The 25,717-nt window shown below is 34.2% G+C and overlaps 1 protein-coding gene and 2 long non-coding RNA genes across 3 annotated transcripts; 1 reads left to right on the top strand and 2 right to left on the bottom strand.

Annotated features, from left to right (window-relative positions):
• Positions 1-202: 202 nt before the first annotated feature.
• On the bottom strand, positions 203-2,404 carry LOC128558792 (glucose-dependent insulinotropic receptor-like). Its single transcript, XM_053549004.1, has one exon. It carries the CDS (start codon positions 2,103-2,105, stop codon positions 969-971), a length of 1,137 nt encoding a protein of 378 aa, XP_053404979.1. The 5' UTR covers positions 2,106-2,404; the 3' UTR covers positions 203-968.
• A 5,048-nt stretch (positions 2,405-7,452) lies between these two features.
• Positions 7,453-22,329, bottom strand: LOC123554518 (uncharacterized). Its single transcript, XR_008371681.1, has 3 exons — positions 22,191-22,329; positions 11,629-11,673; positions 7,453-10,985 (listed from the first exon to the last, which is right to left on the bottom strand). It is a non-coding gene; the product is annotated as an uncharacterized LOC123554518 (long non-coding RNA).
• Positions 22,330-22,339: 10 nt separating this feature from the next.
• On the top strand, positions 22,340-23,611 carry LOC123554519 (uncharacterized). The gene is made up of 2 exons (XR_006687054.2): positions 22,340-22,931; positions 23,227-23,611. It is a non-coding gene; the product is annotated as an uncharacterized LOC123554519 (long non-coding RNA).
• Positions 23,612-25,717: the final 2,106 nt, after the last annotated feature.

The following is a 25,717-nucleotide window of genomic DNA, read 5'->3' as shown; positions in this document are numbered from 1 at the left end:
AGGCATACAAGGCAGTGTGTTTAGAAAAAGGAGTTAAAGGAAAAAGCAGCAACGTAGGAACACAACATTTATTTTTGTACTCGTTCTAATCAACTTTTACTTAACAATATCTTTCAGTCTGAAAATTTTGATTATTGCCTATACATTTTGTATATATTTTTAGGCAAATCAGTCATGAAATTGATGTTACCCCAAACTCGATTCATCTATAAATACGTGTAAAGGCAGAAATGCATTGAAAGCTGCTACTCTCCAGAACACGGCCATATAATAAAACTGTTACAGTTAATATTCAAATAATTATTAGAAACACAATATCAGATTCTTTCACTGGTTGTAGATACAGATGCATTTTTCAACAGGTTTTCTGGAACGGCGGTGGGATATGACATGCTGAAAAATAATGCAAATGGTTATAAATATGTGGTGCATATGTTCATTTCAAGTCCAATCTGCATATAAGTCTGATGTAATTCAGTGACAGACAAATATTACTGTAGCGGAACAAACTTGATAAATTTACGTTACTGAAAACAAATTAGAGTTGTTTATTCCACGGAAATATCGAGTTCAAAAATATATGATATTTTTTCTAGTCAATAAACAGAAGTTCGTGAAAATGATACTTTCGTTATCCGTTTATATTTACATTCAACAATCAAATATCTTACATACCAGTAATTCGCCGTAAAGTTGGTGTTTGTCATTGTGATAGTGACCTCTCGACACTGGTGCCGGTTATACGGTGTGATATATTCCAAATCTAATTGATTGGAATAGTTTGAATCGAATACTGTCAAAGTTTCGACAGACCAGCTGAGAATCTTGTTGTTTAAAGACAGCATCCTCACAAAGCACCAAACCGTTTTTTTTTCCAAGAGGCAGAGCCAATATTGATTCAATTATCTCTTTTTAATAACCATTGAAATTGAATAAGCATAAACTAAACTAAACTAAACTAGACTACACTAAAACCTAGTTACTGACTGAGGACCAGCGTCGTCATTTGGAAACACTTGTGACGAATTTAACACGTTGCAACGTCTTCTAAATACTTGTCCAACTTTTTCCCGAAAATCTTTGGTTCCTAAAGCATATATAAGTGGATTAAGGAACGAATTAGAAAAGCCGAGAACCAGTAAATGTGTACCAATAACCTCATGCAAAGTACAATTTCTCGTAGTTTGAATAATTTGAACTGTTGTAGCTATGAGGAAGGGCAGCCATGTTATCACCACACAGCCAAGTATAGCAGCAAATGTTTTTATGGATCGGAGATTTCTACTCGAAATACCGAACATTCCGCTATTCCGCTTGTCTGACTGCAGCTTTTCGATGATCTCAATCTGTTTTATATGAAATCTTGCACTTTTGAATAAAATTCCATAAATTATGAACATTGTCGTAAATGGTATCACAGCGGAAACGGAAAATAAAAATACAATGTAATATTCAGGTAAAACATACATGAAGGAACAGTAAAATTTGTAAGAATCATTTTTCCATCCTGCCATAGGAAGAAATCCAACTACCATGGAAAATACCCAAGAGCACGTTATCCCAATAACTGTTTTCTTTTTTGTCATGATGGATTTATAAAGAAGTGCACGGGTTACTGCAATATACCGATCAAGTGCTACGCACGTGAGCGACCAGACTGAAGCGGAAATGGCTGCAACGGTGAAGCCAATCCTTGCCAGACACATGTCCTGACTTTTCTCATTGGCTTTTGTTGCTATTGTTACTATAGAAACAAATCCAACAAATAAATCGGCAACGCCCAGTGATGCCACAAATATATATGTCGGCGTATGAAATCTCTTGTTCGCAATTATAAACAATAGCACGAGAAAATTTGTCAAAATAATTAAAATTGTCAAAGGAATGAGTTCTTTTTGTTTTATATTCTCGTGTACGTTGTCCGGTAGCTGCGAGCATACCGTGTCGTCGTAAGGCGTCGAGTTTCTTAGCACTCGCATTAAACAAGCTCCGTCATCTTGCGGACATTCTCGATTGCTATGTTTTTTCGCTGGAATCAGTTCTATCCAGTAGACAGGCGAGCGAGTTGTGCTGGGTACTAATGTCGTCGTGAGTTTCGAAAACATTTTCCAATATAACTTCCAGATTGCACTGAGCACTATAAAATACCAGCATGCAAAATTTTTAACTGCAGAGCTAACTAACACGTTTAGCGGCAATGTTTGTATCAAGTATTTTTATTGCTTTTTTTTTCTTCTTACACTGAAAATTTAAATTTTAAAGACTGGTCCACTTCTGTCCTGATCTTATAAAAAAGCAACAAAATAACCTTTATTTCAGCTCCACGTTCGAACACATTTCAGTTTTAAAAGTTTTCACTGTTAATTCTAGTTTATCTTTCCTGACTCAAATATAAAACAGTGTTGCTCATAATGAATCCTTTTCTTCTTTTTATGATAAATAGTTTAATAATTCGATCGAGTTATTTTCTCCATGAATCAAGCACACCGTATGAAATATTCAACATCACGTATTTTATAAAACCAAGAAGCGATAACAAAAAGTGTTCTTCAGCCAAGGTAATGCGCGTTGATTGGTGCTTTTAATACAAGGAACATATCAGTTATCGAATTCTGCCTGAAGTATAACAAACGTTTTTAGTCACACACAGCCAATCTTTGATATCAAACACATGACGAAAACCCATATTCTGCTTAAACGTACTTAATTTTTCATTGTTTTATACCAAATGATAATTTACAACGTCATGTTTTATGACAATTTCAAATTATACGTAAAATGAAGTTAATGTTGTTCTTGTCAAGTGCTAAAAAGTCACGTAGTTTTCCTTTGGAGATATACTGCATTTTCTAAAAGTGGAATTATGCACATTTTTTCTAGTAAAACTTCAACTGAAATAAGTGTGTGTGTGAAAAGGGTGGATGAAATTATAGCTTTTGACCAAATATACCAAACTCTTCCTGTTACCAGTATGAAATAGTGACTTTCCAAATATGGCTTTTCTTATTTTGACTTGTGCAGTCTTTTAAAAAAACTCAAACTGCACGCGAGAGTTGCTTCCCTTCAGAAATCTCTACCTATAGGCAAGGGAGGTCACTGCGTAGAAGATTGAAGAAAAGAACTAATATTTTATTAGTCTGATTTCTTTATTCCTAAAGCATCAACGTCAAATACTTATATGGCATTATCGTTAATTTAACACATTTAAATGCAGAACAACCAAACATTGCTTTTATAAATATTCACCAAAACATACTATGTGCAGTAGGATGCGCATAAGGCCACTTTTAAAAAATATATATTGCATTTACTTATCATGAAACGAAAAAATAAGTATCAGTTACCATAAAACGAAAGTTCAAAGCATTCATTTTTATCCGAGGTTCCATTTCGTTTTCACTTTTCAACTTCAGGAAATATAAATGTAGATAACACTTAAACTCAAAGATGTCCGGAAAATACAATATGAATCTTATCAAAGACAAACATAAACTGCCTTACATTTCACTGAAAAGTGGGATAAAATAGCCGAGAGAGATAACACGTGCTTAATATGACACAGGTAATTGGCAGATGTTAATGCAATGCAATATTTTTAAACAAAAAATATTGCCTCTTATGCTAAGACGAGTGTAATATATCCGGAGAGATAGTAACACTGTGTCAGTAATCTTCATAAAGCCTTCTAAAGATCTTGAAAAGTAAATGCTTAGGGGGCAAGGGACAGTAGATTTGAAAATTCCACATATCTGCGTTGGTACCAGTGCAAAACAAACAAAAAATCATAAAAACTCCAACTTTGATAAATTCAAGGCAAGTTCTGAGCGGATGTATTGCATATACTTAGCACTTCGTTATGTGACATTTTCAGCCTGTCGATTCTGTTGCTTCTGTGATAGAAATGAGTAAAACGCCTGTTTTAGGGCACTAAATTTTGAGGCAAAAATGGCTAAAATGCACACCTTCCGCGACCTGTACCATATTATCTGCAAATGACTGACCGAAAAACACATGTATATTTTTAAAGCGTGACCAAAAGACAATAATGGTGGGAAGAAAAGTGTCTCTTTTACCGTTTACTTTTTCCGCAAATTTTAGCTGAATCTTGATGGATGGATGACCGTTTCCATTTCGTCTGACTTCCGTTACCTCAGGTAAGATTTTAGACCCGGACGTCTACACGGAGCTAGGAAAATCGATTCAAGCAGATATTTTTTTACACAATAATTACACGTACGCAGGAATCCTTAGTTCTATAAACATCATAAATTACCAGTTGAATATAAATGCCTGTAAGGTACATCTATCTACCCGAGGCAAATGCGTAACTGACCCCTGCCACTTTATTAGCGAATACATATCAGTACTAAATACCGTCATGCAGTTTACATTCATGCCCATGAAAATCAAAAAAAAAAAAAAAAAAAAAACAAAAAAAAAAACGATAAATGTAAAATACAATATGGATCGACTTATTTACATCATTGCATCTGTAGCTTCTTTCTTTTCTTTCTTTCGGTCTTCTTAACGATTTGCCAACTAACTGCCACACTGCGAGCACGCATTAGTTCAATATGGTTGTCCTGTTTGTCCATAGGAGACAATGTTGTCCTGGAATTATAACAAATTAATTTCATGATTGGCCACACGCTGTTTTATTCTGACGTAAACTCGAGATAATAGCTTCCATTATCAAACACTATTGCACGATTTGGTGCAAACACTCAATAGTGAACTCATCTATTTTTAATTATGTTTGATAAAGTTGTTTTTATCATTTGATGTCATTTTCAGGTATTCTTATTTCCCTGAACATTTATTCGTATATTAATCACACCCGATACTTCATTCCTGGTGGAATCCATCGCCATGACGGTATGAGAAGAGGAGTCTGTTTCCCTTTTTCATGCTGAGCGCCAAACAAGGGAGCTACTTGTACCATTTTTACGGTTTTGGTATGACGTGGCCGGGGCTCGAACCCATAACCTCCTGCACTTGAAGTGGACGATCTACCTCTAGGCCATGGTGGACCATAGATACGCTCCTCCAGGTCATACAAGGACATCAAAGCTACAAACTTTTTCAGTACTGTCCAGACACAAACACATTAATAACGATTACAGCAGGGAACCGTCTTGGAAACTATTATCTTTGGTGTTTAAACCACTTTATTGTATTTAGCCATACCATATTTCTATATTAAAAGAAAGTGTGAAACGTTTAATTATGTTATTAAACAATGGTCGGAAATGACTAAGGCCGAAAACCAAACGGAGTTTGCAAGTTAGATTTCCATAAAAACAGGTTTTTAAATACTTTGTCGCAGAAGAGTATTTAGCCTTTAGCCTGCCGGCGGCAAGTAATTTTACCTTTGCGACCAGTGCAGACCAAGATCAGCCTGCACGTACATGCAGGCTGATCATGGTCTGCACTGTTCGCTATTCAGTCAATACATTTTCAAATAATAAATGGTATTGCCCAAATTGAATGATGGACCAGTCCAGTTTAGAAATTTAGCAGGATTAGGGTTAGATTACTGTTCATTTTGACAATTAATTCCAAAATTACGGTGGTAAAATTAAGCATGACTGAAGAAGCTTATTGGTAGTAGTATCGGCCTAGACAGGATGCAGGGGAGATAAATATCACACCCGTCGTGGGCTTGGCTATTAATAAGTTGTTCCTTCCATTTCCGGCGGGGACTTTCATCGTCCGACTGCAAATGTTAAAATTTACTTTAACTATGCGGATTTCTGCACTTCGAGAATCCCGACTGATAACAATAAAAGTGTCCTCAATTTAGCTAAAGTTTTATCCCCGGATTATTACATGCCTGATAATTTTGATATTTGGAATTCTGTAGATTACATTAACCAACTTATTTTTCCTGGTAGAAAAGTCAACAAGTACTTATACACGGCACTGGAACTTGTTATTTTGAGATAAGAGTGTGATTAAACACGGAAGAAGGCAAAAATCATTACAACATGTATTGCTGTGAATTGTTAAAGTGTTAATTCAAATGAGAAAACAAAATGCGTCGTTATCAAAGTTTTTAATGAATTTAGAATGACAGATCATTTATATTAGATGTTTTTTAAGTAGTATTAAACCCTTATTATGAAAGCCCTTTAATGATTTTTTCAAGCGAAAAAAAGTAAATATGAATAAAAGTTACTTATTCGCATACAGTACATTTGAAACTACTTGTTCATACATCTATATCTCTAGAAAAAGAACAATAGCAAATCAAATGCGGTCGAGTTTCGGTCCTGTACACGGTGATCATGAATTCTATATGTGTATATTCAATATAATTCTATATATAATTCAGTACCAAAATACAATATGAATGTACACACACACTGCTGCTAATCTGATGCTAATGTCCGAACAGAAAATTACCTGAACATGTAATGATTGTCGTGAATATCTTTACCACTCACCGGCCGCTATCCTTCCGTACGTAACATTTTTCTCTGGGGAAGAATTCCTTTCTATGCAAACTTCTTGTTCATATGGTCTCGAAACGGAATAAACGTTTATTCAAAAGGTGTTTCCAACCAAATTTTTAATTTTCTTACTAGTAAACAAAACGTTGGCGTCTTGGCAGAATTAAAGTGTGAGTTGCAGAATATCCGATATTCAGTCTTTACAAATACCGAATGTAATGCCAGCTCGACATTTGCATTTAGCAAATGTCGGAGTCCATTCCACTTGGAAATCCGAATTTGGCGAATATCGTGCCAGCTTGACATTGGCTCTTGGCAAATGTCAGCATTTTGACATTAATATTCACGTATGTTGTATCTCGAATGTGGTGACAGTTTCGCGCATCTTACCTAAAGTTAGAGTTGTTTGAATATGATAGTGAGAATTTTACACAAATGTTGGAGCATGATTCGTTATTTTACAGCTCTGTGTAAAATATGGCTTGTCCCCAGCCCTGGCCTGTACGCAGAAAATCCCTGAGCGTTATAAGTATTCAAGGAATATATATAAAAGGTAGAACATGGTTTTTCGTGTTAAGTTGAGGGGTGAAACTCAAAGTTTATTACATCTGACCAACTTAATATATTAAAATCCGTTTCAAAATAATTCTTGGTGGTACAATTTTGTTCATTTTACCGACATACTACATGAAATATTTCTGCAAAGTATGTCCTCTCTGAACGTGTCAAACAAATTTCAAAAAAGCGACTGTTATTCCTGCAGGAATATATGATCATTCAGCTCTTGTTGGTTTCCGTATTTAGAACTCTCTAGACAATTTATAATGTTGAGATAAGAATATGTTTAACACTGAAATAATCTGTTGCGAAGGAAATGCACATTGCATTGCTTCTTAAAGGTGGTCAAGTATTATTGTCAAATGGATTTATTTTAAATTGTGCTAATATAAAAGTTTTAAACTACTTCAGAAGATCGTTTAAAGAGACAAGAAGTTCTGAATTTCGTAAAATCCAGATTAAGTAAAAATATTTCTTAGCTAACTGTTTCCAAATATAAAGAGATTTAAAGATAAAAGAAACTAAAATAGTTCAAGGTCATTTGCCCTTTTGTGTATCACAATTTTTTAAAGAATTGAATAATGAAAAATATGGCATCATTGTCATATCATTTAATTAAGAACAACTTGATATTTACGTTCATTATATAGGAAAAATAACATTTAAGGTTCGTATAAACAACATTGTTGTAATAAGGGCGACCTTTTCCACGAGACTGAACGTGCGATCTTAATCATAAACAAACTCACGTCGTAATAATGTAAAAAAGAATATTCAATGATAGCTAAAATCCTTTTCCCAAGGTTATATCTAAAACTGAAAACTACTAGGCAATTTTGCCTTGGCTTTAAGAGTATTTTATATTAAAATCAGGAACTGTGTGTTATTACAACTTGTAAATATAGGAATTAAATGTTATATCTTGTGCGTTTATACGGGTATAATTCCAATAGGACCAATATCTATTAATTCTAAAATTGGTTCAGCCGAGATGTCCATACGTCGATGCAACGCTTTTAGCGTTGCTTCAATGCCGACACCGATATCAGTAATATACAAACTAAACTTTATATTTCTTGACGAAACATATGAATGCTACCTTTACAACTAGTGTCTTGTCCTCACAAAATGTCCTACACCCAAGAATAAAATGACGGACAAGTGGTAGATAAACATACTCAATTCCGAAAATTAACTTGATATTTTTCCTGTGAAACGCCAAAGCTGTTTGCCACGGCTTTCTCCGAAGAATGGTAAAATGTACAACAAGTCAATATTATCATTTGTTTTAATTAAAAAAAAATATAAGCAATAGTGTCTAGCATAAATATAACTGTAACGTAATTTCATAGCTTGAAGACAAATATATATTTGTCCATATGATCAAGGCATGAGTGAGTCATTTTCATTTGTTTTAATGTAGAAAATTATAAAAAAGTAATCATGTCTAGCATGAATATAACTGCAGCGTAATTTCATAATTTAAAGACAAATTATTTTGTCTATATGATCAAGGCGTGAGTGAGTCATTTTCATTAATTTTAATGTAGAAAATTATAAAAAATAATATGTCTAGCATAAATATAGCTGCAGTGTAATTTCATAATTTGAAGACAAATATATTTTGTCCATATGATCAAGGCGTGAGTGAGTCATTATCATTTGTTTTAATGTAGAAAATTATAAAAATAATCATGTTTAGCATAAATATAGCTGCATTGTAATTTCATAATTTAAAGACAAATATATTTTGTCCATATGATCAAGGCGTGGGTGAGTCATTATCATTTGTTTTAATGTAGAAAATTATAAAAATAATCATGTCTAGCATAAATATAGCTGCATTGTAATTTCATAATTTAAAGACAAATATATTTTTTCCATATGATCAAGGCGTGGGTGAGTCATTATCATTTGTTTTAATGTAGAAAATTATAAAAATAATCATGTCTAGCATAAATATAGCTGCAGTGTAATTTCATAATTTGAAGACAAATATATTTTGTCCATATGATCAAGGCGTGAGTAAGTCATCACTCGAGGTTAATTTATGGTGACTAGGTTTAGAGCCAAAGTAATTAAAACGGCCACACTCCTTTATAAACATCATTAAACATTGACAAAACCGGATATTGCAAACGAGAAAATATGACCAAAAAAGCTGCTTACACAGCTTTACAATTAAAATTGTCAAAAAATATCTAAAAGCGCGTACTTGTATATATATGATAATTATGGCAATATGCATAACTAAAACGACAACACAATACTTATTCTTATCATATAGTTTCAAGATGTTGAACTCATTGCATCTTGGTCCACTCATGCTGAATGGTGTGGGGTATCTCTTTATCGATTCTCAGATTTACCCAGTTGTAAATGTTGCCAGTTCCATGGTTTGGTTTTACCTGGAATCTGTCATTATTTTGATCTAATATAACAAATTCGTTTTCTGTGACGTCGTATTCACTTCTGTCAATATTATCATTTGTTTTAATTAAGAAAATTATAAACAATCATGTCTAGCATAAATATAACTGCAACGTAATTTCATAATTTGAAGACAAATATATTTTGTCCATATGATGAAGGTGTGAGTGAGTCATCCCTCATGGTTAGTTTACGGTAACACTGTTTAGAGCCAAAGTAATTAAAACGGTCACACTCCTTTATAGACATCATTAAACATTGACAAAACAATAAATTATGACTGAAACAGCTGCTTACACAGCTTACGATTAAATGTCAAAATGTCTAATTAAGCGTACATATAAAATAATAATTATAATTATGACAATACGCACAACTAAAAAGCAACACAATACTTATTCTTTTCATAGTTTCAAGATGTTGAAATCATTGCATTGTGGTCCACTCATGCGGTATGAGGGGTATCTCTTTATCGATTCTCAGATTTACCCAGTTACTGGTGCCATCTACGATGTTACGTTTTACCTGGAATCTGTCGCCGTCTTTATCTAATACAACATATTCGTTTTCTGTGATGTCGCATTCTTCTCTTGCCTTGCTAATCTGTACGAGGTTTATGCCATCTGTTAAAACAAGGTTGAAATGAATTTGGTTTCCATCAGGTCGTGGACGTTCCCTAACGAATAAACGTGGGGAAGCGAATAACTTCATGATGTCTCGGATAGGTATTTTTATTCGTTCTGTGCCATGTGGTGATATTGATGGAAGGCCTCCTCGGTAAATTGTGCAGGTGAAGTGAGTTCCGTGCATTAAATGACCGCCCTCTACGATTTCATCTTTATTTGCCGATGATGTGTTGTGATAAACGTCATGAAAAATTTTCCCTTAAAACATGATGTGACATGATTAGAACATGATTCCAGTGACACGTGAATTATAAAACAACAATTAATATGAGTATTACTGGGCCAGTAAGTATTCTTTTTCCTTTATATAACGTACAATGCAATAGCTTATAAAGTAAAATACAGGCACTGTTCGTGTTGGTTCGATTTTGTTAACGAATCATTTAATTAAATGAACATTTCATCCATAACTTCAATAAAACTATATTTTTTTTCTGAAATGCTGTAAATCTTTTCTTTTCTGTGGGTTTGTTGCATACGTTTTCAATTTAATATTTTATCATTCACTTTTACATCTGTTTGTCTATTTATCTTCTTTCATTCCATTCATAAATCTTCATTTTCTTCCCGTGTTTAATTGTTGCTGTCACAGCCACACCGACACATTAATAAGTCGTATGGGGGACATTCCAGCTTTTGATAGTGCATTAAGACCCTGGTGCCCCATTCGTGCATTATTTCGGAAATTTATGCACCTGGATAGAATCACCGACCTTCCGTATGCCTGCTGGATGGCTTCCTCATATGAAAGACATTCTGCACCCCAATCGAGGTTTCGAACCCACAGCAACGGTAAGTGATTCAAAATAAGCAACCTTAAAAGCACTCGGCCACGGAGGCTCCACTTTTTCACTTTAACCTATATATAGCATAGAAACAATAAGACAATAAGACGTTAATCTGGAAGTAAGAATTGAAATGTTAGCTTGATGATAAGTCAAAAATATTGAATACGCCATATTCGACTTGAAGTTTTTTTTAAACTTTTATCTTTGTTAGTAAAACATGTAATCCTTGAGAAATATGTATGAAGCAATATGATATGTTTTTCTCATTTTTATTCTTTATTTTGATGTTATAAAATTTTAGGGCGGTGTACGACAACAATTCAATTGTTCCTTTTCATTTAAAATAAATCAGTAACACAATCAGGTTGGCGTCGTCAACTAAAGATGCCTTTATCTCCAAACTAAATATAAATTCCATCTTAAATCAATGTTCTGAGTCATTTTAATAATAATTTTCTCATAATTGTTTTCCAAAGCTAACACGACGAATAGTTCGCAAAATTTACTATATATACTTGTTTCTGTAATGAACATGAAACAAATGGAAACTGTAGAGTTTTGGCAAACTGCGGGTACGCAGATAGTATGGTCATTTCACAAACGTAACAAGACTGCAATGTCTTTCGCTATTAGAAAGGTTGAAACATTTTCCACAGTTGGGAAAATGTTCGTGTCAAGATATTCTAACGAAATAAAATCTGGCAGTTTTCTTACATTTTTGATTGCTGGAAAGCTGGGTGAGCAACAATCTGTGAAAACCTGGAAAAAAGATAAATACAATAGAAAAAAAGTTTCTGAGTCCTGTCTAATGCTTGCTAGGCCCGGGATTTGGATGTACATCACCAGCCAGTAAAAGAACTAATCGCATAATCAATGCATAATGAATATTATCTAAGAATAATAATAATGGGTACATTTCAGCAGAATTGTCAATATTTGAACGAACAGAAGCGTCGATCAGAGATACAAAGGAAGATTCGTACATAAAAATGAATGCAATATATGATAAATGTGATTTCAAAATCAAGTTACATGTGAGTTTGATTAATAATGATGTTTCGACAAATAAAATGCATGTATTTAGTAAAAATCGAACAGAGATTAGCTAGAAAAATCAGTTTTTACACAAGCGCGCCCCCTAAAATAATGCAATCCGATCGCCATTCTCCATACTCCTATTTCGTTATCTATGAGGATTCAATGTCAGGGAAGTGAAGACGAAGAATGACGAACGGACGCATAAGATGATTGACAGAAACAACCAAGACAGAACAGGACGCGGGGACACAAAGAAGCAGCAGAAGCACAGTCTATATACCCCTTTCAGAAACATGAAAATTTACCATTCAGAGAAACGCAAGACAAACTTTATTCTGTGAAGCATATAATATTTTTGCAGTTGAAACGGCGATCTGCACATATATTTTTTAGTTATTTATTGTTATTATATTCATATTTATAGGTATTACTTTCGATGAGCAAATTTTATGTTGAAGCATTGTATCGGTGAATCAAATTTACCGGTTCCACGGAGATTGTTGTGGCTAAAACATTTACGTAATATCCTGGTACTTTTAGTCGATTTAAATGACCATACATTCGTCAGATAAAATTTGCAAAAATCAATCTGCAAAATCAATATATAATCTTAAACGCAATGAAATAGAACATAAACGCATTTGAATGTTACACATGTTGTAAATAAAAATTGAAATTTTACGAATCAAATGTAAATATATATTGCCTATGAAATACATTTGTTGGAGTTGTTTTTGTCTGCCGCAGAATTCATTCTGATACGGCTTAACCCAAGCGAGAATTTCACGCCCGATATTACATGTCTATGGAACGTCGGGCTTCTGTATCTAAACTGCTTGTCGCTCTATTACAATGAAAATAGACTTGTGAATTAAAGTGGCAGGGGCCAGTTTCTTATCTGGCCCGGGTACGTTCTTTAATAAAATAGGTAGATGTACTTTGAAGGCATTTATATTGAACTGGTTATTTATAGTGTTTATAGAACTAAAGATTCCTGCGTACGAGTAATTATTTTGTAAAATAAATAAATGCTTGAATCGATTTTCCTAACTCCATGTAGACGGCCGGGTCTAAACTCTAACGTGAGGTAACTGAAGTCAGACGAGATAGAAACGGTCATCTGTCCATCCAGATTCAGTTCAAATTTGCGGAAAAAGTAAACGGTTATGACAAACTTTTCTTTCCACCAATATGTTTGTCTGGTCACATGCTTTAAAACTATACATGTGTTTTAGGTCTGTGATTTGCAGATAATGCGGTACAGGTCGCGCAAGGTGTACATTTTGGGCCATTTTTGCCTCAAAATTTAGTGTCCTGAACCGGAGATTTACTCGGTTTTAATCATAGAAACAAAGGGATCGGCAGGCTGAAAATGTCACATGATGAAGTGCTAAATATATGCAATACGTCCGCTCACCACTTCCTGGGAATTTCTCAAAATTGGATTTTTAATGATTTTTTTTCGCACTGGTAACAACGCAGATTCGTGGAATTTTCAAATTTACTGTCTCTTGCCCCCTAAGCTTGTGATCTACCATTAGAGCTGCATCGTTTCTGAATGGTTCAGTGGTTAGGACAGGATGGGAGTCTCAATTTAGATAAAAAAAATTAAAATTTTCCATAGCAAATGTCAATATACATGACCTTTAAAATATATCTGGCGCTGGTTGAATTGTTTCATTCTGTTAAAGGAATCATCTTAATACGGCTCTACGCTTGTGCGAACCGGACACGATAATACAAGCCTTAGGATTATATGGCCACAATGACTTTAAGTTAAGTGTTTGTCGCTCTACTGTAATGAAAATTCATCTGTGTATTAAGTCTGTGAAGCACAATTACCGATGTTTCTCTGCCTAATCGCTTGGGTGCTTAGGGCTGGATAACGTTATCAATTTGTAGACATAGTACTAGGGATCAATCAATGACACAAATATTAATCCTATCCTGCATTTAGCTGTTCACCAGCATGACACAAATTAATAGCAATAATGACGTAAATGTATGGTTAAAAACTTAGCGATAAGTCATTTCATTGTAATGTCAATTTTCATGGTAAATACTGAAGAGTTTTTTCTTGTTTTTTTTTTTATATATATATATTTATGATGTGTGATATGGTACAAGTAACATTATGTCTAAGTTAATCTGAATTTATTTTATTTGACTTAAAATATTTTCTGACGTCACACAGTAATCTTGTATTTGACAACTTTTTTTGCATTGAGATAAGTTCTCCCCGCATTAATCCTAGTATAACTGGGGATTAAATATTTATCAATGACTTGATACGTAGGACTATCTGCAAGAGCAGATACATGGAAATTAAATAAGACGTTTTAGAAAATCTTAAATAGGATGCTTCAAAATGATCAAATCAAGAGTTAAGTATTATATTCAGTCTTAAATGTTACATATCAGCAACCAGCATTATCTTTTTAATTGTTTTTCATAATCTAAAATTTTAGGTACTATCTCTACGATTTGAACAACATTTAATCCCTTAGGCAACACCAAATTAATTTCTTGGTCATCGGAATTTCCCCCCAAAAAATAGGAGCGAGCGAGCGAAATAAAAATAAAACATTTTTTTTTGTATTTCACCTATTTTTAGAGAGGGCGAGGAGCGATTTGAAGCAAAAAATAAAAAACCTTGTCACAAGAATCAGAAAGTACTGCCAACACATGCCAAAAAGGCTTGAAAATAGATAAAAGAACCAAACATCCTTAAATATTGAAGGTATAATGACAAACTGCCCCAAAAATACATGGCAGCCACTCAACACCTGACTCCAATATATCTTTATGTTTACCGGGACGCGCTATATTATAATATTTACAAGCAATGAGAGATGTAAATAAGCTGAAGTGACAACAGGCGGATACAAGAAAATCTGACAATTTAACAATATTTCTAGCGAATAGAGTCCCGGATTCTTTATTATGCCTAGTGTATAGAACTAATGTGTTGGCTAAGTTTGTATCCTAGGCAATCCAGTGCCCTAGCCTCATTATCAACGTGTTTCTCCTGGGATTTTATCTCACTACATAAGAATAAGAAAACTGTTACTCTCATGTAGTGTAGAACAGAAAGCATTACATATATGGAAAACACTGCAATCACCTCACCAGTACATTAGGTACCCATGCTCTATATATTATAGTGTCTGTCAACTTTCAATGAAATTTCGCCAGTTGCCAGGAAACCATCATCCACTGATGGCCCTATTCATTTGTAAATTCAATGACTAATTTTGCAGTTTCTGTTGTTCTTTGTTTTAACATTTAACGTTGGCAGATAAGGAAAGACATACAATAAATACAATAAATGCAATAAATATTCATTTCTTTTTGATAAATAAATCTGATGATACCCATTAAACAAATCATAAAAAATGATCTATAAACAGTAACATAATATTCTTTTATTTCAACTCTACTTGAAATAATAAAAAAGTTAGCCTTTAATGCATGTTTTCTTGGATGGAGAGTTTGTAAGCTCTTTAGGATTATTTTTCCCTAATTAAGTTCCATGCGCGTATCCCTTTTCGCCGAAAAATTGTGTTCATTTTACATAGCTGATAGAAGCAATATACCATTCCTTAAAATCAATGTTATGTCAACAATATTTTATTTCTTACAAGTTATGAGGGTAAAAAGCAGGACAAGCATAAATGGCTCTACATAACTTTTGGAATAGGTGAATGTGCGAATGTCAAAAGCTTGAACCCTAAATAAACTCAAATGTATTTACATATTTTACAAATGTCAGATTGTATTGTACAAACACATGTATGTAGTTCCATTGCCCTTACTATATTTGTCCTAAAAATTCACAAACAAACTAGATAACAGGCTTGTTCAATTTTTAGCTCGACTATACGAAGTATGGAGAGCTATCCTACTCGATCCTGCGTCGGCGTCGGCGTCCTTCTGCGTCCGCACTTTGGTTAAAGTTTTGATACACTTTCTCATTATCTTTGTTATTACTTGATGGATTTGCTTCAAACTTGAAATAGTTATTCCCCATCATCACCCACATCATACGGCACAAGGGTCATAACTCTGGCACCAATATTTCTTGAATTATCCCCCTTATTACTTAGAATTTCAGGTTAAAGTTTTGATGCACTTTCACTTTATCTCAGTTATTCTTAAATGGATTTGATTCAAACTTAAGATAATTGTTCCACATTATCACCCACATCATATGATATAAGGTCCATAACTCTGGCCCAAATTTTTCATGAATTATGCCCCCTTTTTACTTAGAATGTTATGCTAATTTTGATGCATTTTCACTATTATTTCAGAAGGGATTCGATCAAAATTAAAATAATTGTTCATCATCATCACCTACATCATTTGACATAAGGGCCATAACTGTGACACCTGTATTTTATCCTACTCGACCCTGCTTCGGCGTCGGCGTCTGCGTCGGGTCCTTCCGCGTCCGCACTTTGGTTAAAGTTTTGATACACTTTCTCATTATCTTTGTTATTACTTGATGGATTTGCTTCAAACTTGAAATAGTTATTCCCCATCTTCACCCACATCATACGGCACAAGGGTCATAACTCTGGCACCAATATTTCTTGAATTATTCCCCCTTATTACTTAGAATTTCAGGTAAAAGTTTTGATGCACTTTCAATTTATCTCTGTTATTATCAAATGGATTTGATTCAAACTTAGAGTAGTTGTACCACATCATCACCCACATTATATGAAACAAGGGCCATAACTCTTGTACCAACATTTCATGAATTATGCCCCCTCTTTACTTAGAATTTAAGGCTGATTGTGGTGAACTTTAACTATATCTTTGTCATTACTTAATGAATTTGATTAAAACTTAAATTAGTTTTTTCAGGTTATCATCCTCATCATATGACATAAGGTCAGTTACTCTGGTGCAAATATTTTTAAGAGTTATGCCTCCTTTTTACTTAGAATTTCAGTTTAATTTAGATGCTTTTTATATCTCTATTGTTACTAAATGGATTTAGTTTTTTTTTCACATCATCACTCACATCCTATAACACAAGTTCGATAATGCTGGCACCAGTAGGTTCTGAGTTATGCCTTCTTTTTACTAATAGAGCTGCCGGTTCAAGTTGCGATGCACTTTTGCTGTATCTCCAGTATTTCTAAATAGATTTGAGTTGTTCTGAATTACTAGCCGCATTTTTTCCATGAAAAATATTCCTTTTATACTGATTTAAATTTTTGAGACTTAAGCTATTGTCCAATATCTTCATTCACATTTGAGTCATTAAACACTCAAGTGACAGCTCCAGCTCCCTCAGATATGCCCAGTTTCACTATCCAGCATCAAAATAGTCGAGCGCGCTGTCTCATGTGACAGCTCTTGTTATCACATGTTTTTACCTATTTTCGGTCTCAAGGTAAAGTATGCACATCATGGATTCATTGACTGAGTAGGTAAGAGAACTTAATTCTTCCCATCTGTACAAAAAGTATTAAAATTGCCGAAATTGAAATTCACTCGATTCCAATATAATTTTGATTGGCAATCTGATCAACATTCTAGAACAGACAAATCATGTGAAGATATTCAGAAACTGTATTTCATAGGAGTCTTTTTTACAACTAATTAAGGATTTAGCAAAATTGGCAGTTTGTAAACAATACCTACTGCCTTCTTGCTGAAGAGCTAACGGGATAATGTGTAATCACAACAAATTCTGATAATAGAATCGTATGTGTATTTTAAGCATCGCAGCAAAACTTGTTCTTATCACCAATTATTATTTGATGACATTGTTTTAAAACACGAGATGTTGATGTTCATCTTGAGAAGTATATGACTCGCGAAAACTCTTCTTAATGACCTTTCCCTGATCTATTTACACAATCTAACTGTCATATCGGCTGTCAACTTTGCATACTGTTGCATTGTGGAGAGATAATACAGAGGTTGAAGCATGTTCTCCTGGTGTTTTAATGGACAATAATGATTAAAAGTATTAAATTGTATGAATCCCTGTCGCTACACAGTGAAAAAAGCCTGCTCTGAAATCTTTAAATCAGTCTGCAAAAATTGAAGCGAGCGGAGGCTGATATTTTTTTTTTTCTTTTTTTTTTTGATTTTGAGAAAAAAGGAGGGAAATCCGTTGACCAAGTAATCAGTTTGGTGTGGCCTTACATTGTAAAAGTTCATATGTATATCATCTGAGAAATACACGGCTTTGGTTGAATTGTTTCAGTTCGTCAGTGAACTCATGCTTATACGGCGCAACGGAAATGAGAACCACACCCGATATGACATGCCTTAGTACTATCGGGCCACTGTGTCTTAAGTGTTTGTCGCTCTACTTCGTGTTTATTTAGCTTGTGAATAACAACAAGAGATGTATCGCTTTGGGATCGGTGCAGTGGTAAGGACAGGATGAAGTTCTCAGTTTAGACAAAAATTAAAATTTGACATTGCACAAGTTAATACACATGACATATCTAATACATTTGGTGCTGGTTGAATTGTTTCATTGCGTCACAAAACTCATCCTTATACGGCTCAACGCACGATTCTCACAGGGGTCCGTTACGGGTATACAATGTAGGGATATTTTTGGAACTTCGTCAAATCGTTCATAGAGTCCTTTTTGACGTTGTCTAAAAATGTCAGTTTATGCCTCGGATGTCAGATATTTTCGTATTTTAGAGCTGCAGACTAGGCATTTCAGAAATATTTTCAAAATGAATTTTGTGTTATAAATATTGGTTCTATGGCAGCGTGAAAGGGCCACCACACCAGTGGCTAGTACGTTTTTAGTACGTTATGGCTATGGAAAGGATATGCTATGAAAGTGTGTCTAGAATGAAAATCATGTTGTAAAATTAATAGTTGTTGAGCTTTTATGTTCAGTCACAATGTTCAGCATAGACATGTATTTTGCAATTTACTTGCTTAGATATTCAAGCATCTGTCAATATGACAAAAGATTCTTGAACATCTGTCCAACTGACATTTGATTCGATCTTATCAAAACTTGTTGCCGTTTTACTATCGCTTATCTGTTTTCAAATGCCAAATGTAATATACTGGTGGAAAGGTCGTCACTTTAGGTTCACAATGACACCCAGATCATAAAACTGGTTTGTTTGTAGAAGTCGTAGGGGCTTGTTGTCATGACACTGTTCAGGAGCCCAGTTAATAGAATTTTTTCGACTTACCTTACATACATTGATATTTAATATGGAACAGTACATTCCACGTGCGGTCATTCTGTTAGTCGACATTATTGGTAATGAACAAATTACTAAATCTTGCATTTAACGATACTTGATTATACGGGTAATATACCACTAAGATATGCTGCTCTTTATGTATAAGCGTAGCATTTTAACAAAGTTTTTTTTGGTTTGCTTTCCATAATTCCCCTCATTTGTAGAACTTTATTGCGCAAGATCTATATACCCCTTTCAGAAACAAAACTCACGGTAAATCAATTTACCATGCAGAGAAACGCAAGACAAACTTTATTCAGTGAAACATATAATAGATTTGCAGTTGAAACGCCGATCTGCACATATATTTTATTAGTTATTTATGGTTATTATATTCATATTTATATTTATATTTATAGGTATTCCTTTCGATGAGCAAATTTTATGTTGAAGCATTGTATCGGTGAATCAAATTTACCGGTTCCACGGAGAATGTTGTGGCTAAAACATTTACGTAATATCCTGGTACTTTTAGTTTAGTCGATTTAAATGACCATACATTCGTCAGATAAAATTTGCCAAAATCAATCTGCAAAGTCGATATATAATCTTAAATGCAGTGAAATAGAACATAAACGCTTTTGAATGTTACACATGTTGTAAATAAAAATTGAAATTTTACGTAGCAAAAGTAAACATATATTGCCTATGTTGGAGTTGTTTTTTTGTCTTCCGCAGAATTAATTCTGATACGGTTTAACCCAAGCAGAAATTTCACGCCCGATTTTACATGTCTAAGTAATGTCGGGCTTCTGTATCTAAACTGCTTGTCGCTCTGTTACAATGAAAATAGACTTGTGTATTAAAGTGGCAGGGGCCAGTTTCGTATTTGGCCCGGTTACGTTCTTTAATAAAATATGTAGATGTACTTTAAAGGCATTTATATTGAACTGGTTATTTCGGGTGTTTATAGAACTAAAGATTCCTGCGTACGAGTAATTATTGTGTAAAATAAATAAATGCTTGAATCGATTTTCGTAGCTCCATGCAGACGGCCGGGTCTAAAATGTAACCTGAGGTAACGGAAGTCAGACGAGATAGAAACGGTCATCTGTCCATCCAGATTCAGCTCAAATTTGCGGAAAAAGTAAACGGTTATGACAAACTTTTCTTTCCACTAATATGTTTTCTGGTCACATGCTTTAAAACTACACATGTGTTTTAGGTCTGTGATTTGCAGATAATGCGGTACAGGTCGCGCAAGGTGTACATTTTGGGCCATATTTGCCTCCTAATTTAGTGTCTTGAAACCGGAGATTTACTCGGTTTTTATCATAGAAACAAAGGATTTGGCAGGCTGAAAATGTCACATGATGAAGTGCTATATATGTGCAATACGTCCGCTCACCACTTCCTGGGAATTTCTCAAAATTGGATTTTTAATGATATTTTTCGCACTGGTATCAACGCAGATTCGTGGAATTTTCAAATTAATTGTCCCTTGCCCCCTAAGCTTGTGATCTACCATTAGAGCTGCATCATTTCTGAATGGTTCAGTGGTTAGAACAGGATGGGGCTCTTAATTTAGATAAAATAATATAATTTCCATAGCAAATGTCAATATACATAACCTTTAAAATATATCTGGCGCTGGTTGAATTGTTTCATTCTGTTAAAGAAATCATCTTAATACGGCTCAACGCTTGTGCGAACCGGACACGATAATACAAGCCTTAGCATTGTATGGTTGCAATGACTTAAGTTTTTGTCGCTCTGTTGTAATGAAAATTCATCTGTGTATTAAGTCTGTGAAGTACAATTACCGATGTTTATCTGCCTTATCGCTTGGGTGCTTAGGGCTTGATAACGTTATCAATTTGGACAACAATTAATCCCTTACATTGCAAAAGTTTATATGTATATCATCTGAGAAATACACGGCTTTGGTTTAATTGTTTCATTTCGTTAGTGAACTTATCCTTATACGGCGCAACGCATATGATAACCGCACCCGATATAACATGACTTAGTACTATCGGGCCAATGTGTCTTAACTCCCTGAGGCCGATATCGTAACATACCTGCTGCGGCGAGAATTACCACCTGACGTCGAAGAACATAATCTGATCTATCATAATCCAACTCGCATGCAGTCAGTCAATTGAAATCATGCAGGGAAACATTAATAACTTGGTTTAAACAAAAATAATAAAATAAACTTACAAAATTTTCGAAGTTTGAACAAATATTTTTATATCCAATTTCGTTCCTAACTTTCATCCACACAGAATAATATTTGCAATTCGAATTATTAACAATTTTGGCACACCTATTACGTTAAAGACACATCTGACAGTTTCCTATATGTATATAGGCAAAAATTTTCTACGGACAGAATTTCTTTAAACTTTGTGTACGGACTGAAAATCAAGTTTAAAAGGTACCGGTGCTTGATCTTGAATAATCTGCCATTGAAAATAGATTTTTCAGTATTTTCCGACTTTCAGGGCAGACAATTCATGACCAAGGCTGGGTACCTATGATTTGCTTTATTTTATATTTCTGTTTTTGATTTGATTCTCTGTCAGTAAACACAGTTTAAAAGAAGAAATTCTGTCCGTAAGAAAAGTTTGTCCCATGTCAATATAGACACTGTGGCAATTGTCCTTGACTATGAACATGACAAAATGATACCTCAACATCCTGGTCTTTTCATGGACTGAATTTCTTTAAACTTTGTATACTTAATGCAAATAAATACTAAAAATGAAATATAATTTAAAATGCGCAATTCCATTGTCTTAATCTTGAATTATCTGTGTTGAAAATTGGATTTTTTAGTATTTTCTGATTTTCAAGGGCAGATAATTCAAGATCAAGCACCGGTACCTATAAATTTTAACACATATTTCCGTTTTAAACTTGATTCTAAGTCAGTACACAAAGTTTAAAGAAATTCTGTCTGTAGGAAAATGTTTGCCTATATACATATAAGAAACTGTCAGATGTGTCTTTAAATAAATGTTTGAAGACTTCTGATTTTCTTACCTTTTTCGCATAAACACATTAAATATCGATAAATAGAAATACATCATCAAACCAGAATATTTACATCAGCGTTACTTGAAATTTATATCCGTTTTTGTGTGAATATCGATGGTTAATTTTGATGTATAATCTACTTATAAACATGTACACGAAGGTTGTATGACACGCGCCGAGAGCGTGCGTAAAGTACAATGAAGTTGTGATATTTACATCCATTTTTGGAGAATTATTAAATTAACAAACATGCGTTTATTAACTTACTTTTTTTTCGTATTTTATGAAACATGTTTTGTTGTGCTATTTGTATCCATTTGTATATTATGCGATGTACGAATAGTTCTATGATGTTCAGCTAACTGAATCAAAGGAATTTCATCGTCGGAATCATCATCCGACGGAACTGATATGTCAAAATCAGAATGATAAATGATTATTATCTTTATTTTAAATTAGATCACTGGCAGACAACATTATTGTACTCTTTTGAAAAGACAAATACAGTATGAAAGAAACACTGAGGAGTTCGTCATTTTTATTTCCTCTTCATGACCGCATAATGGGGATAATAAGCCAGCTACTCGCTAGGTAAGGTGTAAACAATGCTGACCCGGATTCTTATTATCTCACTAATGGATTCTGAGAAGAAATCAAATGTTTTGGATGGAAAGTTATACAATTACATAGAGAATTAATAAAAAGAGGGGCATCAATCAAAGGCAGAAAGGAAGATTTGTTAACAAGGTATGTTTTTTATGTTGTTATAATTAAAAAATTCTCAGACAAATAGTATTAATCCAGTTAAACCTTGAGAACCAGTACACAGAGGCAATGTCTTACATGTAGGCCATGGTGTGCATTGCAAGTATTATTGGTGCTATCTTTATTGCATCTCATTATTTGTAGACTTAGTGTTGCTTAAACAAAGCAGTAATACTGGAGAGTAGCCCTTTTGATAACATTTTACAGATTAATGACTTATGCTAGCACTATATCTTGTTTGAGGAATTTATGGTGTCTATCTTTTTCTTACTTTCAGACTTGAAGCATATGACAGAAATCAAGACTTCAGGGGTGAACCTATTCTCCTACCAGAACCTCTGGATTCAGACTGGCCCACTGAAGGGTTTCATCAGCTGCAAGCAAACCATAGGATCCACTTCCCTAAATTGGGAAGCAATATGAAAATCCAGCAATTAAGAAATTTGAAAAGCAAACGAGATATAGTGTCAACAACTGCGGTTTATTCATATGTAGAGAAAGTCCATATCTGGCTGCAACACCCGACGGAGTCATTAGACTGATTGATTCTATTGTGCATATTGTAAAAAAAAGTTCTATTAATTCACATTATATAAAAAATTAGAGGTATGTATGCAACGAGATACTGTAAAAGTTACTGAAACAAAATTATGTTCTATTCTGATTAAGTTCGTGTTTTTACTTGGTACATTTTCCCCGTCATATCATCCTATGTAGTATTTCTGGTGTACACAACTCTAAGCTTAAATAGCTCAGCACAACCGAGTATCCTTATAGCACCAAACAGCCACGCAAACTATAGATCTTCTCTACAACATTCTCCCAACGCTTTCAGTAAATTCTGAAGCATTCCTTATCTTTGCTAAAACTATTTCATCTTTTCTGAGTTAGTACACTCTTAAGCATTCTGATCAGGCCTCATGTTCACAAAACATTTTCAGTCTCATCTGGGTTTGGTAATGAAACTTAATTTTTCATTTATATCCAAATTGCTTGCTTAAAATCAAATATTCTGTTAATGACTAGTTAGTCACTTAGTTTGAGTGACTATTCAGTGCTGACTGTCTCAACTGGAATTTAATCTTGAAGTTCTAGTTAAACATGCCATAACCATTTCTGTCTATACTCAGCTGAGACAAAAAAACATTTTGTAAACATATGACTGGTTCAACAGTGGATAAGATAAGAAATGCTCATGCCATGTGCGCGTACACTGTCAAAGTTATTCAAGGGTCATCAATCACAATCCAGCTGGTGACCATGCTTTGTCAAGATATTATGACCACAAAAAAATTAACCAAGCTTGGTATATAATAGAAAAGAAGTGTTCACGTTACTGAGAGGACATTTTTTAGTAATTTAAGAACCATTACTCTATAGCTACTGTTACGATCCATCTGTTTATCTAAAAGATATAGTATTAGTCAATTGAACATATGTCAACGTAATAATATTTTTAAAACGTGCGAAAGTTATCATTAAAAATGTTTTCACGAAAACATCCAAGGAACAGCTTTTGTACTTGCAATTAAACATATAACATAGCCTGTAACATATGCATTGGTAACAACTAATTTTCTACTCAGCAGATATGTAGCAATTAATTATTGAGCACATTTTGAGTTTGGTGTAAACTATTTAATATGCAGAAGACCGTACGTTGCAGATGCAATCTAGAAAACGATACGTTACAATAAGTGCGTATCTAGTCCGGTATACGTCTCGCATATACTATTTTACGTTAGACAGATCTTTTTCAATGTGAAGATTTATTTGAAAAACGGCAAACAAGAGCTCCACTTTGATTTTTGATTGACGTTTGTAGGTGCACGTAATACGGTGGCACAGAGTGACATGCACAACTCTTTTTTTTTAATTTCACTTCTCTTTTCTTATGTCGTTCCCACGAGACACTAACTCGAGGGAACGACTTAGTATGTCGTGGTAATGAGATACTAAGTCGTGGGAACGACATAAAAAAAGAGAAGTGATTTTTTTTTTAAAAAGTACTGCATTGAAAAAAAGAGTAGCGCAATGTAGTGTAATAAAAAAAGAAAAATGCAATAAAAAAGAGTAGTGCTTGCTAGCTATGTCGAGGGAACGACTTACTAACTCATGGGAACGAGTTAGCTATGTCGTTGGAACGACTTTCTATGTCGTTCCAACGACATAGTAAGTCGTTCTCACGACATAGCTAACTCGTTACTACGACATTGCTATCTCGCTTCAACGAGTTAGTCAGCCAATCAAATTGTTTGTTATATTTATTATACCTGTGATCATCATGGCCGAAAGAAACAATCATATCGTTAAGGAACCTCTCTTCTCACCATGAAATCTTTCAAGTCGTCTTCCATCAGGGCGACTTTATTACAAAGAGAAGTAACTTATCATTTATAGCAAAAAAATATAAATTACGCGTGTTACGCAAAATTTGACTGGTTCACTAACTCGTGGGAACGAGATAGCTATGTCGTGGTAACGACACACTATGTCGTGGGAACGAGATAGGAAGTCGTTCCCACGACATAGCTAACTCGTTCCCACGAGTTAGTAAGTCGTTCCATCGACATAGCTAGCATGCACTACTCTTTTTTATTGTACTATTCTTTTTTTTGTTACACTACTCTTTTTTATTGTACTATTCTTTTTTTTTGTTACACTACTCTTTTTTATTGCGCAACTCTTTTTATTTCAATGCAATACTTTTTTAAAATTGCACTTCTCTTTTTTATGTCGTTCCCACGACTTAAAAGCTCGTTACCACG

Source organism: Mercenaria mercenaria, chromosome 7 (assembly GCF_021730395.1).
Source record: "Mercenaria mercenaria strain notata chromosome 7, MADL_Memer_1, whole genome shotgun sequence".
Taxonomy (NCBI): Eukaryota; Metazoa; Mollusca; class Bivalvia; order Venerida; family Veneridae; genus Mercenaria; species Mercenaria mercenaria.
This window is presented reverse-complemented; position numbering and strand designations above follow the sequence as displayed.